At 56.2% G+C, this 14,758-nt stretch overlaps 6 protein-coding genes across 6 annotated transcripts; 4 read left to right on the forward strand and 2 right to left on the reverse strand.

Moving 5' to 3' along the window:
- Nucleotides 1–3,624: 3,624 nt before the first annotated feature.
- On the forward strand, nucleotides 3,625–4,217 carry K437DRAFT_267679 (uncharacterized protein; the record flags this gene model as incomplete). Its single annotated transcript, XM_013388584.1, has 2 exons — nucleotides 3,625–3,905; nucleotides 3,971–4,217. The coding sequence occupies 2 exons, from the start codon at nucleotides 3,625–3,627 to the stop codon at nucleotides 4,215–4,217; spliced, it is 528 nt and encodes a 175-aa protein (XP_013244038.1).
- Nucleotides 4,218–4,568: 351 nt separating this feature from the next.
- On the reverse strand, nucleotides 4,569–5,816 carry K437DRAFT_245687 (uncharacterized protein). Its single transcript, XM_013388585.1, has 2 exons — nucleotides 5,211–5,816; nucleotides 4,569–5,129 (listed from the first exon to the last, which is right to left on the reverse strand). Exons 1-2 carry the CDS (start codon nucleotides 5,687–5,689, stop codon nucleotides 4,619–4,621), a joined length of 990 nt encoding a protein of 329 aa, XP_013244039.1. The 5' UTR covers nucleotides 5,690–5,816; the 3' UTR covers nucleotides 4,569–4,618.
- Nucleotides 5,817–6,034: 218 nt separating this feature from the next.
- Nucleotides 6,035–6,798, forward strand: K437DRAFT_87959 (uncharacterized protein). Its single transcript, XM_013388586.1, has one exon. It carries the CDS (start codon nucleotides 6,128–6,130, stop codon nucleotides 6,617–6,619), a length of 492 nt encoding a protein of 163 aa, XP_013244040.1. The 5' UTR covers nucleotides 6,035–6,127; the 3' UTR covers nucleotides 6,620–6,798.
- Nucleotides 6,738–9,504, reverse strand: K437DRAFT_255616 (uncharacterized protein). The gene is made up of 9 exons (XM_013388587.1): nucleotides 8,817–9,504; nucleotides 8,632–8,746; nucleotides 8,292–8,537; nucleotides 7,825–8,230; nucleotides 7,722–7,746; nucleotides 7,447–7,641; nucleotides 7,244–7,362; nucleotides 7,035–7,095; nucleotides 6,738–6,875 (listed from the first exon to the last, which is right to left on the reverse strand). The coding sequence occupies exons 1-9, from the start codon at nucleotides 9,300–9,302 to the stop codon at nucleotides 6,789–6,791; spliced, it is 1,740 nt and encodes a 579-aa protein (XP_013244041.1). The 5' UTR covers nucleotides 9,303–9,504; the 3' UTR covers nucleotides 6,738–6,788.
- A 314-nt stretch (nucleotides 9,505–9,818) lies between these two features.
- K437DRAFT_267683 (uncharacterized protein) lies at nucleotides 9,819–10,253 on the forward strand (the record flags this gene model as incomplete). The annotated part of the gene is made up of 3 exons (XM_013388588.1): nucleotides 9,819–9,875; nucleotides 9,961–10,048; nucleotides 10,138–10,253. The coding sequence occupies 3 exons, from the start codon at nucleotides 9,819–9,821 to the stop codon at nucleotides 10,251–10,253; spliced, it is 261 nt and encodes an 86-aa protein (XP_013244042.1).
- Nucleotides 10,254–11,438: 1,185 nt separating this feature from the next.
- Nucleotides 11,439–13,880, forward strand: K437DRAFT_255618 (uncharacterized protein). Its single transcript, XM_013388589.1, has 2 exons — nucleotides 11,439–12,699; nucleotides 12,783–13,880. Exons 1-2 carry the CDS (start codon nucleotides 11,708–11,710, stop codon nucleotides 13,489–13,491), a joined length of 1,701 nt encoding a protein of 566 aa, XP_013244043.1. The 5' UTR covers nucleotides 11,439–11,707; the 3' UTR covers nucleotides 13,492–13,880.
- Nucleotides 13,881–14,758: the final 878 nt, after the last annotated feature.

Below are 14,758 nucleotides of genomic sequence, written 5' to 3' on the forward strand. Positions count from 1 at the left end.
TATGTGTGGTCTGGCGGTGACTTGTGCCCAGTAGGCGCGTATGATATCAAGACCGCATCCCTCTTGCCAGCTTGCCCTTTGACCAACGACTTTGAGGTAAGCAGACCTAGCATTGTCATTGCGAATAGTCGCATGTGCATGCTGAGGCGGGAGGGGCCCGATGCCCTTGAACATTCGCTCTTGATGGACCTTGCAAATGCCTGCAAATGATCAATGGGGAAATCCTGCAGTGATAACGCCTTTGGCGAGAGGGAGGCGATGCTGGACTCCTGCGCGGCGAACAGCTACGTGGTCGACCAAGCCTCTTGCCCGAGTCCTAGGATGAGTTGCGAGTGCTGCCCCCAGCGCAACAGCCGCATCTACCCAGCGCTAGCGAGAGTGCTGGTGGTCAAGATTTTGCCAGTTAAAGGTCTTAGCGGAGTCGTGGGACGGGGCTTACGTTGCCTCGAGTCAAATGGACGAAAAGGAGTTCGTCGAGGATGAAGCTTGAGATGGGGATCATTCACGACACGCCTACCCACTCGTAGATCGTGCCGATGCATCCAGACGCCAGCCAGGGTGCCCAAATTTCCAAACAAGACCTGTCGCAATTCCAGCTGGTCCAGGATATGCAGTGATTCTGCTGTCAAAGCCGAAAGAAGTTCGGCGCTTACAATTGAAGGGAGATGCACAGCTACACCTTGCTACAGCTCGTACTCGATGACGGCCTTTGGCTGTCGGCATTCATGAATCAATCTCTCCTCTATGGGATTACCGAGCTGCTGAATAAGCACACATTCGGCAGATAGATCTCGTCATATGAAGTCATGCAGGCCGGTCCAAAGAAGCAAGAGAATTCACCAGCATGTACGGATGGACGGGCCAGCACCACCGTGCAGCGCACTGCATGACCGTTAATCGGACGTGCTCGACTAAAGATAGACTATCCTGCGCCGGGGTTTCCCTGGGGTAATAAAAGGTGGAAATGGGTCCATAGGCTGCCTACTAGATATTTCCGACTGGCTCCGGATGGTGGCAGCACAGTAGCATCCAGCCTGACGTCCGGAGAGGTAGGTACAGGAACGAGAGAAGCAGGCTGATACGCGCTCTGCCTCCTAGAGCGCTACCCAACCATTTACAGCCTCGTACAGGACAGCTACTGCTGCTGCTGCTGCCAAGTATCGGATTTGTTCTGAGTCCGAACAATGTTTTTATGGCGTCTCGCCGCTGCAGGCAAGTTGTACGTTAAGTGAGAGTACGGTCTACATTGGTTGGGAACCGGGGGAGGCAGAGGGTTAGTGAAGAGAGCGAGAGGTGTGTGCTTTTGCAGCAAACTTGCTAGCGGTCGGTGGTCAGCAGTGCGCAGGCGTATCAGAAGGGACGATTGTTTGCACGTTACAACCCTACGGACTTCTCGCCTCGACCGTTGAATTGTGCGTGGGGGGGGAAGGGAGAAAGGGCTGAGAAAGAGTGGTTGTCTGTGTTCTCGCTCCATGCAGACAACGGATGCACGTCGCATACGCGTTCTGAGACAAAAACAAAGATTGTCTTCGTCAGATAGCCAGGCGTCAGGCCGCAGTGAGTCCCATTGACGGTATTTTATTGCCACGTGAGGGGTGGACAAAAAAATCCCCGCCTCGGTTCCGACTGAAAGTCACCCAACCTCCCCCAACTGTCAACTGCTTTGCGTTTCCATTCTCAGGTCGGCGGGCGTCTCTGGCCTTTCGCACTCCTCGCTCATGCATCGTTGCGACTCCTGAACGCGTGGAACATCGTTCACTCTTTCGACACACGGCACTTCCTATCATTGATCAGTAGCCTTTCTTCCCACTGTGGACAGCTCACGAATCTGCGTTAGCCTCTTCCGGCCTACAGACACATTGGGGGCACAAACAAACATTAAATGTTCCGCAAAATTGACATCGTTCTTGGGCATCAGATGCGCGGTTGGTTTCCTATGATCTCTCGTCCACCAGTGAGCTAACCGTCGCACCGGAAGCTATTTCGAACTGCTTCACATCTCAGCTTGTGCTCAGGGGCGAATGCAGGCGAATGCAGGCATATGCAGGCTGCCAGTCGATACAGCCCATACCTCCCATCTGTGCGACCGCTCCTATTCAGACCCTATCGCACCTCGCAACCTGTAAGGTATAAGACACATGATTAGCTTCAGATGGGGTTACAATGAATGGCCCACATAGCCGTAGACTGAGGATATCAAGCCGCCGTTTTATCTGAATCTGCTTGGCTGTGCTGGTCGCAAAAGGGTACAGACTCCTAAACTGCGCAATACCTCTTGATATGCATGCTATTCATCTTAGAAATTCGCAGTGTCGCTCGCTCGCGACCCTTGGTGTAAGCTTTTGATACGCATCAAGGTTTCCTCGTAATGCAGTCTCGTATCATGGCAAACATGCTTACCTGGTAGAAGGCTTGTGATGAGAGTTCAAAAGGCGGCACGCTTTGGCTTGCAAGGATACGCTTTGATGCTTTGGTGACGTGCAAGGATTTCATCGCTCTCGTCATCGTGCTGCCGCAACAACCATCTCCCTACCGGGGCTGAAAGAGTTCTGTGGGCACACGAGAAGACGAAGTTAGGCCAAGGCTTCTCCGCCCAACAAGCCCAACAAGCCCAAAACGAACACACCCACATCTGATTTATCCCTGGACAACCTTCCTGATAGCCCAGCTTCAGGTGAACTCGTCGCCCAAAGCGCTGACGAGGCACGACCAAGACCTCATTTCGCAGATGTTGGGCAAGTAACCAGATGCTCAGGCTGGGGACCTGTCAGGTGAGAATCTGGCATTTCATCATTGTACTTGGAACAGTGTGGCTAACTGGCCCTAAGCTCCTGCCGTGATTATAGGTGTCGCATCGGATTTTACGTCTGAAGCGCCGACCTCCGTACCCATTGAGCAAGTCCAATTGCTAGCTCCCGGTAACAGATATGCGCTACTTCTCTTCGCCCGGAGTCAAGGTCATCATGGCGCTTTGAAAGCAGCTGCGTACGAAACTCATGAGCGAGAGCAGACTCGAAGATTATCGGTTCGATAGGCCTTGAGCCTCTTACGGCAAAGTCGTCGCCCAATGTCGAGACACGGGCTTCCTTGACTCCGCTCACAGGACGGCGGTCTCCTCCCTAACATCTCACTGCTCAGACACTCGCAAGAACCGGATGCAGCGAAAGTCAGCCCTCGCATCAATGGCTACCATGGTACCAGCATGTGAGGATCTGGGAGTTAACTCGACCGACTTTGCGGCTCAATCCGACTGGTACTCGCACGTCCGCAAAAGGCAATCCAATAAAGAAACGGCCATCGCGGGGAAAAGGCCGAACATGAGCTTATCCGTCAGAACAAATACCCGCAGACGACCGAAGAGACAAAGTATGACAAACATGGAGGCTCAGCATCTGAGCATTCCGATAAGCATCACTCAGCCAAGCACAAAGACACGAAGCCAAACAAAGCCCGGAATTATGATTCCATTTACGACGGAATCCGTCGGTGCATACAGGCTGGTCCGTGGTCCATTCATGGTCTGGCGGTGGCAATTTGGCTGGCAATGACAATGGCAACGCCGAACCCAGCAGCGGCAGCAGTACTAATGGCAGCATTTCTGACACTGTGACTGCAGGTGAGCCCATGGCTTCAATTACACCGGCCCCAGCCAGCAATGAGGCTGCAGGCGCCTCGGGCTCACCACGGAATGCCGCTGAGAATGACAGTGCCGCTGGTAGCGCAAGTGACGCTGCTATTGAAACAGGCGACTCTCCTGAAGGCGATGGCCAGTCGATCGCCTCGCTTGCTGGAGTCGCTGCCTCGGGCCAAGTTGACGCAGGCTCTGACGAAGGCACTGCTGGTGGGGACGTTGAAGCCAGCGACACAGACAGGGAAGGGACCGAGGGGAAAGTGCCTCCAGTTCTGTAAATGGTGACGGCAGCAGTAGCAGCAGCGGCGGTGGCACCCATTCTGTTGCCGACCTGGGCAGCGACGATCTGGTTGACTTGATTGGTGCGATCAGTGATGCTGCTTTGATAGCGGTATTGAACACAGTCGTCAGTTTAAATGAAGCTGCGAATCTTGACGATGTCAACACCCTCGTCACTCCTGTCGCAGACGCAGTGAGCGTCGCGATGAAAAATACTATCATGCCGGATGAGCAGGAGGGAGATCAACCGGTCGCTCTCGACGGGGGTGCGAATGGGGCTGCATCAGACGCGCCTGACTTTTTCTAACACTTCGGATGCTCCTAACGCGCCTGATGAGGACAGTGGAGCAGGAGAAGCCGAGTCAGACGCCGATGGCACCGGCAGTAGTTCCAATGAGGCGCCGTCGCTTACAGATGGCAGTGAAGCAACGACGGAGGGGATGATGGAGTTGGAGGAGACAATGAAAATCAGTAGTGCCTCTAAGGGAAAGTCCCTGGCATGCACCTGTGCGGGTGTTCACGAAAGGCACCGATATTATACCTGTGCGCATAATAGGCCACCCTTTCATCTCAAGTACATGAACTTTTGCAGCGACTTGGAGCGCAAAATGCATATTAGTCCCTAGAACCTCAATGACAGTCCCCACTTTCCCGATGGGCCGGAGGCTTGCACCTTCGCTGTGCGGTTCTTTGCATTGAAAACTGCAGCTAATCTACAAGCGACTGCTCGCGAGCAAAGTCCGCGAGATCAAAGCCTCCATGAGGCGTCTGAATCGCGCCAGCCTTTGCGAGTATGCTGAGCGTTGTGGTGATTGTCTCTCTTGACACAGTTTCCGTGCAAGTTTGCTGCCCAGTCGGCACGAGTGCTACGGCTGTATCATTTTTCGAATCAGGCCTCGGATCACGCACGTAGCGTACGCTGTTGAACCAGGTCTCCACGTCTTCGGGCTTGTATTCGAAGCGCTGCTGTACGAATTGCTGGGGTTTCTGTTGTGAGATCGAATCGGGGTGGAGGAAAGTCGCGATGCTCTCTTGCAGCTTGGAGAGGAACGTGTCGAGAAGCTGTTGGTCCTCGGACCCTGGGACGAGGATCGAAGTGGAGGCGGCAATAGACCAACTGGGCCACGGCGTCGGAACATTGCCAATGTAGCGTACCTGGCCACTGTGTACGTATGGAAGCGTGGTCACCCACTCCCACATGAAGGCGGCTGTTTCGAGGCTGTGCGTAGAACAAGTGAACTTTGTTTCAATATAGAAGCATTTTACAAGAGAGCAAGATTCATTCATATGACACACTCACCCCGGCTCTTGATTCACGCCCTTTCTGAGATTCTCAAAAGTGTCGTTCACCTTGAACTTTATATCCGCCCCCCAGCCTTGCTGCATCGCCATGTAGTACGCCATCGTTTGACTCCCGCTCCCAATTCTTGAGATTCCGATCGTCTCGCCTTTGAGATCATCGATGTTTTGGTACTTGGTGGCTTTTGGGTCGGTCCCGGTGATAACTGCCCAATTGAGGGACGAGCGGACGTAAGAACCAACAAGCTTGTAATCCCTGCGGCCCTTAGCGATGCCGGCGATGAGTGCCTCGGTCAGCGCGACAGCGGCATCGATCTTTCTTCCGTCTCCATCATTGGACAGGTTTGAGATCATCTGCCCAGATCCTGAGTTGTTGAAGACAAGCTCGATGTTCGCGCGGCCCCAGTCTGACTCGGCGAGCTGCCAGAGGGGCGAGCAGAAGTGCTCCTGCACGGTCGCAACTCGCAACTTTGTAGCCATAGTGGTTCCAAGGCTGTTTACTATCACCGGATCTTTCTGATTCGCAGTCACACGGTTGGTGGAGGTTATGAGCTATCCGTATCACGATGCGAAATGCTGGGAAAGTATGGTGTGATGCAAGGCAGGTTCACCGTTCAAATGACCGATGCTCTAAGAAGGCAGCATCCAGTTATTATTTATCTCATTCTACAGAAAAATGTTGCAAAAAGAAAGAACTATAACTCGGCGAGGCTCGGTGCAAAGGTCCGCCACTTGGGCCGCTCTCTGACTTCTTGAAGGTATGCGACTGTGCGAGTCAGAGCGAGACTGGTGGCGACCATGGTTGCACTTGTGCTACTTGTGCGCATTCGTCATGCGTTATACATTATGCCTCCCTTGCATGAGCGAGGGTCAAGCCCATAGAGAAAATCACGCCGCAGAGCCTGAGATTGATACGCAATGTCGACGACAAACGAGGCTGCATGTTCTGCGGATTTGGCACGCGAGAAGCAGGAGCCATCTGCGAGCCACGCCCCGGCGATTGACGGCATCGTAGCCGCCGCCGCCGGTGACCTGCAGCCGGAGGTTCTGCGTATCGAGATGGAATCGACGCGACACGCCATGCGGCATCTCCAGCGGAGCCAGAAGGAGCTTCAGGAGGAACTCGATGCGGAAGCGCAGGCCCAATCGCCTGACGAAGAGTACCGTCAGACGTTGCAAGAAGCGAGAGACGAAAACTGGGGTGTCCTCGCGCGGCAGATGGAGAGGCACAATCGCATTGCAGACGAACTCGCGAAAAAGCTCGGCATAGAGCCTGGGCATTTCCGAATTACAGAGAAAGATCTAGGCTTGGATCTACCAACGAATCAGGGACGGCAGCCTGCGGCACAACCGGACGGTTCCCAGCAAGTGGAAAACGGGAACTATGAAGCGTCAGGTCTCTTCCTATGACACGGACCGGGTCTCATTGGCATCTGAGATCAGATTCTTGAGATCTGCGAGACCATTAGAATGATCAAGGCACAATACGGAGATGCAAAGGGATTGCAAACAAAGCTAATAGTTCCTTGTTCGTCATACAACCGATCCCTTAGATCGCCATCGTTCCATGCACACCACTTTATTGATGCACATTCTCCCAACCGCGACCAACAACCTTCTTCAAATCTTCCTCCGTTACTGCGCGCGTGCTGTAGTACCCGGCTTGCTGTGTAGCGGTGCAGCCATTTTTTCGACGGCCCGTGAAGGGTCCCAAGACGGAGCGCAATGGCAAAGTGAAGGGAGAGCGGAAATGACGAACATGATGCGGTCAGTGTTTGCCTCGCCCTGATATCAGCAAGAGGAAGAGGCACGATGCGTCACGCACTATCTTAGCATCAATCTCGACGCGCGAATCAGCTGGGAGCCGATCCTCCGGGATCTCGTAACTGCAACGCATGGTGTGTTGCGTCCGAATGGAGTGGAAACGTGTCAGTGCAACTTGTATGCAGCAGTAGCAGCGCTTGCCACCCAAAACAACACGCATGAAGCATGAAACATGAAAGGGGTGTCCTTTGGGGAAAGAGAGAAACTTACCGTGTGCCCACTTGAATACCGGCTGCTGTGATGGCGTCGTACTTCATATCCGACATGGAGATGAGGCGGTCGAGCTTGCGCTTTGTTCCACACAGCCAGACGAGAATGTCGCTCATGAGCTGCGATGAACAGATTAGGAAGGGCGATGCTGTCAGTGGTACCCAAGAAATGACATGGAGGAAGCCTTGCGCCAGCGGACCCACCGGCTGCATGCGACTATCCTTGACGCCGGCGATCCTGCTCGTGCGATTAAAGTATTCGGAGGCCGTGTCGTTGCCGCGCTTGCGCGCATTGTACACCTGGTACTTGATCGTCTCGCCGAGCGCACGGCCTTCCTTGCGGAAGTAAACGATGAGACCGACACCACCGCGTTGCGCGCATTTCACAGCTTCTTCGATCTGTGAGAGGGGTGCAGGGAAGGTGGTAATTAAGGCAATGCTCCGTGAATATGTGTTTCCACGTAGTGATGGTCACTTACACCCATGAGGAGGTACGGGCGGCATCTACTCAGAGAGAAAGTTCGAGGGTCAGCATTTCTCGCTCAGTCTGGCTGCCAGCGCGGTTCAAGTGCATGAACGTACGTGCAAATGTCAGAGCCAAAGACATCCGAGCCGTTACACTCGTCGTGCACGCGCGCCGTGAGCTCCTTAGTCGGGTCGGAAAGGTACGCCGGATCACCAAAGATGTACACCGTGGCGCCGGTGATCGGTGGCAGAAAGACGGACAGATCGTGGCGTGTGAGAAGCTCGGGGTACATCCCACCTGTCTCTTCGAACAGTGCACGCCGGAGAGTGCCTTCAGAGATGCCGAGACGGTGGGCCACGCCGGGTAGGTACCAAACCGGCTCGACGGAGATTTTGGAAGTGTTAACCTCGCAGCCGGGGTCTTGGCGTGGGTCCATGCCGGGCAGGTGCGTGCTCGCGATCACGATCTTGCCGTCGATTGAGAGCCGGCCAAGCTTGAGTGCGTCATCGAGTTCCGGCATTTCTGTGCACGGGGCGACCGGAATCAGTCAACGCTCAAGCTGCTCTTTCCCCCAGGTACTCACTGATGTGCGCCTTGGTCGCCGCGATGGTAGGCCTGACATCGAGTCCCTCATCGATCTGCTTCTTGAACAACACCTGTGGTATGTGCCCGAATGGATCAAGCGTGCAGATCTTGTACGGGTCGCCCCACTCGGGCTGCTGTGGAATGTCAAAGGGCGGCTCAGTGTTGGTAAAGTCAGGTCGAAAGTCGGGGGAGAGGTCTCCGATGGCGGAAGCCAGCGCTCGGTAAACCATGTACGATCCACCGTCTGAACAGAGAAGCAGCAGCAGGTACATGCGTCGTTTTCATTGCTCCGTGAGTGACATGCGAGTGTCCTGGGACACGTCTCCATGAGTACTCACAAGTGCCAATGGCGTTGCGCAACTTGATCGAGCCGGGGTGGCGGCTGGCAAGGACAGGCCCACGTACTTGAGGGTCCGGGTGCCCGAAGCTGAGCGGGTAGGGGTCGATACCAACCTGTAAGCGCAGACTAAGAAGAAATTCAGGATACAAGGGAGAGCTACAGCTCGTAAGTCTCTACGCTGACCTGGTTGGGATAAGACGTCAAGATGACCCGAGTGTTGGCGAAGTACGCCTCAATGTCGGCATTACGCTTAGCGGATTTCCCGGCGACTTCGCCACTTTCCACACCAAAAGCAGAAGCAGTAGCAGCGCTCGAGTTCGTGGTCGCTGCGGGCAGCTCTTTGGACGGGGCAGACGAGCTGCTAGTTAGAGCCGAGGGTCCCAGTGGCTGTGGAGGTGGCGATTTGAGCAAGGCTGATGATGGTTCAACGGGGTGTTGTGCGCCGCCTACCGTCCCGGAGGTTCCGGTGACGCCGTGCAAGATGGGGGTCAAGCCGGACGAATGGCTGCCTCGACGGGCATGAGAGGACGGCGAACCGACGGGGATGCTGCCACCGCCTGCCGCGGCTGCGGCGGCCAAGCTGTCGATCTTGGATTCGAGTTGGGCATTCTTCGACTTGAGGTCGACCACCTCTTGCAGGATGCGGGAAAGCAGCTCCGAGTCCGACATGATTTATCCGCTATCTTGCGCCTGGGTCAAGTCTGGGCAACAGGCTGTGTCGTGTGCGGTGTCCGGATTACGCAGAGACCAAATGCAACAAGCGTCTGTGAGCACTGCGAATGTAACCCAGGTGTGAAGCGTCACGTTCAGTACTCAGCGGACGATGCGCGTAAGCCGTGGTGATGCTCTTCACCGTAAACGTTGACGAGCGTCAACGGTCGAGCGATGGGGTATATCCATGGGGGTACGTATGCGTTGGTGTTTTGTGTGGGGCACGATCGTCGATCGGACCAGCGCGCCGGCTCGTCGGGAAGCTAGCCGGGGCGATAGGCACAACCCTAACTCGAGCCTACATTAGCGAATCACGTGAGGCTCAGTGTTGATTCCACTCAACTTCTTCCCTTCTCGCCATCCAGCTGATCATCGTCGGAACTCAGTCCTCTGCGACAAGGTCTTCATCATTAGAGAGGCAGCAACCGCCCGGCAGATGGCAAAGTCGGTCACGGCGCTTGGAAGAAAGCGGTAATGTCTAATGCCAACACCCGCTCCTCGGCACCGCCCGAGACGGACTTTGCGACGTGGGTGAGTGTAGCGAGCGTCGCTTTGATGCACAACTTCAATGGCTCATGGTCGCGGATACTCAAATCTACAACCGCCCTTTGTGCAGGGCACGCAAGCGAACATTTCCGCGAATGAAGTGCTCGAGAAGGAAAAGATCGTGCGCGAGATTGTAGCCATGCAAGACGGTCTGAAGGGTGCGTCGCAACTGGCAGAAAGCAGAAGGAGATCAAAGCTCTTCGACCTCGATTCTGACTTTCCCCCTTTGTCATTCTCTTGCTCACAGCCCTTCTCTGGCGCGTCACGTCGGTCAAAGAAGAATGCTCTAAGGCGGAGGCAGACAACGAGATGCTGCAGGCGTACATCGACAGCGTGACCAAGAGCCTCGCCGCCAAGTCATGAGCTATGGAAATGGCAGCGCCCTGCATGGGCTCCTTCGCATGACGAGAGTAATTTTACTGGTATCCGCCTGCATAGATGGGCGTCTCGAGAGCAAATGAGCGACATTCGCACCATTGCTGCGCAACAAGCCGAGGGAACAGATATGCGAGTTTCCAGCGTGGAAGCGTAACCCTACCGCCTCAACCTTGCGCGAGCCACGAGCATATTGGCTGTTTCTGCGTGGGCCCATGTATAGCTCATGCATGCCTTCAGCTCTGCGACTGGGCAGTTCCGCGCCGTCGAGCACGGGAAAGAAGTCGCAGCGGGCGCCACACGACAAAAAGATGCCAGCTTCTGCGCCCGTGAACGCGTCACGAAGTGCGCCTGAGCGCCCGGTTTGACTCTGCTCGATGTGCAACACGGCAGGGAGAAGTTTCACCGGGCACACCTGATCAGAGCGGGTCATGGCAAGGAAGGCAGTGCCCAAGAGCGCGTCCGCCTGTGCATTTGCAACCCGCCGAGCTTGGCTCGTCCTCGCACGATGATCAGCAGGCCAGTCTTTGCGCACAGGGCCGGGGCGCAAACGACGAGCCGGCTGGAGCGGTGGCGCAAAGCAATATTGTTGAAGAGACACGTGCTTCGTGTCTAGATACAGTGCATGCTATAAAATTTACTATAAACACAAGTGGTGCAAGTGTGCGGATTGCGGCACCGCCTGAGGTCTAGCTGGCAAGTCAATACGTAGCGCTCTTGCTGGTGACAGAGCCAGCGGCGATGGCGAGCTGCAAATGATTCCCGGTGATTTCTGTTTTCACACACGATAATGCGTATGCCATCAAGCATGGGTGTGTGTGGCTCTCCCCCTGCGGACAGTTCAGAGTGCCACTCACTGTGCTGCAGCGCGGCCGTGTGGCGTGCTCGTCTCCCTCCCCTGTGCTCTGTGTGGGTGAGTGTGGGGTGTGAGTGACGTGCCTGTGCGTGCGTGCGTGCGGATGCGGATGTGGCGGAGAGCCGAGAGTACACACATAGTCGACGAGCGGGCACCAGAGCAGTGTGCATATCTTATCAGCGCGGAACGGAGCTGGAGAGGGCCGCGTCACACCCTATCTCACAACTCCACGATGCAACCAAACAGAGTCCAGCCAGTCAGCCTGTCAGTCAGTCTGCCAGTAGCTCAGTCAGATGAGCAGTCTCCTCTAACAGGGATGATGAGCCGACTGGGACAGCGAACTGACTGGCTCTGTTCGCCCGTGTGTCCCTCCCAACTGGTCCCCATATCAACCCGTCCCATCAGCAGCAACCCCTCGCCCCCCAAACATTGCCACCCATCTCTATAACCCCATCTCTATAACCCTCATCTCATCCAACCCATCCCAACCCATCCCATCCCATTCCATTCCATCCCACACACACATTTCGGCTGCCTGGCAAACTAGTACAAGCTAGCAAGCTAGCAAGCAAGCAGGCTCTCCACCATGCGCTTCACCTCGCTCCTTGCACTCGCGCTCCCCGCAGTGGGTAGCGCCATGGCTTTCCCAAGCCCTATGGCACCCACCCCGTTTGTGCCCGGCCAGTACGTCTACACGGGCTCAGACGCCCAGCCCGCTCGGATCGAGAGCGCACCCGGACACCATGGCGAGATTCCCAACTCTTACATGGTCATCCTCAAGCATGACGTACCCACCACCGCGGCTCTCGCTCACCAGCAGCTCATCCGCGCCGCACAGCTCTCCGCCAACGCTTTCCACGCCACATCGTCCCGCTCGTCCCATGACGGCATCCGTCATGTCTACGACCTCCCCTCCCACATCCAGGGCTACAGCGGCACATTCTCTGAAGACGTGCTCGCCTACATCCGTGCCCAACCAGAGGTCGAGTATGTCGAGCGCGACTCAATCGTCAAGACCCAGGACATCCGCCAGCCCGCTAACGAACACGCGCGCAAAGTCTGGTCTGAGGCATTTGGCTCCTACTCTTTCGCCGCTGCCACCTCTGCACCAGGTGAGCGCGATGCGCACGCCATTGAAAAGGGTGCGCCCTGGGGCCTCGCCCGCATCTCGCACCGTGAAGAGCTAGGCTTTGGCAACTTCAACAAGTACGTCTACAGCGACATCTCCGGCGACGGCGTGACCGCGTACATCGTCGACACAGGCATCTACATCAACCACACTGAGTTCGAGGGCCGCGCCCGCTGGGGCAAGACCATGCCCGTCGGCGACACGGACACCGACGGCAACGGCCACGGCACTCACTGCGCCGGCACCATCGGCAGCCGAAAGTACGGCGTCGCCAAGCGCGCCGACCTCGTCGCCGTAAAGGTCCTCGGCAGCGGCGGCAGCGGAAGCATGGCCGACGTCACCGCTGGCGTCCTCTGGGCCGTCGAGGACGCCAAGAAGATCAGCGCCAAGCTCGCAGCCGAGCCGCACAGTGCCGCCGCCAAGAAGCACAAGGGCTTTGTCGCCAACATGTGAGTTGGGCATGCGCGCTGCTTCTCCCCGCAAGCTGTCAACTCACACTAACATGGTTCTCTTTTTGATGCATTGCGAACAGGTCCCTCGGCGGTGGCAAGTCACCGACACTTGACAAGGCCGTTAACGGCGCCGTGTCCAACGGACTGCACTTTGCCGTTGCCGCCGGCAACGAGAACCAGGACGCGTGCAACACGAGCCCCGCGGGCGCCAAGAACCCCATCACCGTCGGCGCATCGGACGTTGGGGACAAGCGCGCGTACTTTTCCAACAAGGGCAAATGCGTCGATATTTTCGCGCCGGGCCTCAACATCAAGAGCACCTGGAACACGGGCAAGGACAGCACCAACACGATCAGCGGCACATCGATGGCGACGCCACACATTGTCGGTATGCTCGCGTACTACCTGTCCATTTATGGCTCGAACGACTTTGCCATCATCAAGGACGCTCGCCCCATGCCGACGCTGCAGCAGCTGCACGCCGTGTACCACCAGCAGACGGTGACGGCGGCCAGGACGTTTGCGCAGAAGCTTGCGCACGGCGCACACGCGCTGCTGAGCAGCGCACCGCTCGCGCATTTGCTCCCCGTAACACTGTTCGAGTACCTGCTCGCGCCTACGCGCGCTGCGGATGCGCCGGTGATCGTTAGCGTGCTGCACCCGGCCGACATGAAGAGCGCGCTCATCGGTCTTGCGACGCGCGGCATCCTCAGCGACCTCGACGCCGAGAGCCCAAACCTGCTTGCATTCAACAATGCGACCAGCACACCGTCTAAGAAGCTGCCGTGAGGCACGCGGGGCGTGCTTGTGTGCATGGCATGCGCCAGGCCAACCATCGCTCCGCATGACATCTCACCCCCCCTTATCTCTCTCACCAGTTTTAGTCGCGTGGTCTAATGCACTGCCGACATCCCCAATCGAGCATCCCTGCACGCTCCACGCGCGCGTGCGATGCGCGCATCCCGTCCGAATTTCTGTTTCCGTGTCGGCACGCCTCCGCTCCGCATCTGGCAAGAGTTGGCGTCGTGTCGCGCCGTCCCTGTCCACACGTCACGTATGACGTACATCTGCATGTACAAATACACACACAAACATACACACATTAGTTTTTGTACTGACTTCTCGCTTGTCGTCTCACACGTGTACTTTACAACGCAACCTGATGTAGTTGTCTAGGTCCTTTGTCCAGCGGCTGCCTCAATGCTGACTTCGTCGTCACGGAGCGCATTGCAGAGGGAGTCTGTGCGGACGAGCCCTCATTACGTAATATACGCGTTGCGCGCAACGGGTTCCGCGCTGGCCACTGTCGCCGAGTGCGGCTGCTGTGTGGGCTTTTTTGTATTGGAATCGAGCTCAGCTGGTATGTAATGCAGTTGATGCGGTGGTGGTAAGACTGAGAACACTGAGCAGCTGATCGCTGTGGCTTGCAAATCGCGCGGAAAACGTTCATTGCCCTACGTTATCCGGGGGGTTTCAAGCAGACATGCGCAGCTCAGGCGTAATAAAAGTAGGAAACCAGGAAACGAGTGGGACCTTATGGTGGCTGACGCGTCGTCGGGTGACCGCAGCCCCCTTGGGTTGAGGTCGCTTTGACTTTCCACCAGGGCCCGTTCTCCCTGGCACTAGCGGCCAACCGTCCAAATCATTCCAACAATTGGCCCCACGCCCATGTATGTACGTGCATAAGGCGGCGAACAATGGGTTCACGCCTCGAAGTTCGCACATGCAATCTCATCGTACTACATACATAGACGTACAGTAAAAAAAATGAGTATTGAGGAGTCGTGTGTGGTCGTGTTCGCCATGTCTGTGCATCATGAACGGCAAGCACTGCATTGCATCCTTGTCGAACATGCAGAGATAGCGAGCAACCCCTCCCCCCCACACAGAAACATGGGGGACATGGACGCGGAGGAGCTGGCGACTGGCGGCAGCAGCTCGAGAGCACTGTGCTCTTTCGCGCTTCGCCAGCAAGAGGTTCAGGTCCCGTACGAATTCGGGGAGTATGCAGAAAATGCCCGTATATGAGGACAAAAATTGTGGTTATTTTGAAATT

The sequence above is a fragment of the Tilletiaria anomala genome (assembly GCF_000711695.1).
Source record: "Tilletiaria anomala UBC 951 chromosome Unknown K437scaffold_26, whole genome shotgun sequence".
NCBI lineage: Eukaryota > Fungi > Basidiomycota > Exobasidiomycetes > Georgefischeriales > Tilletiariaceae > Tilletiaria > Tilletiaria anomala.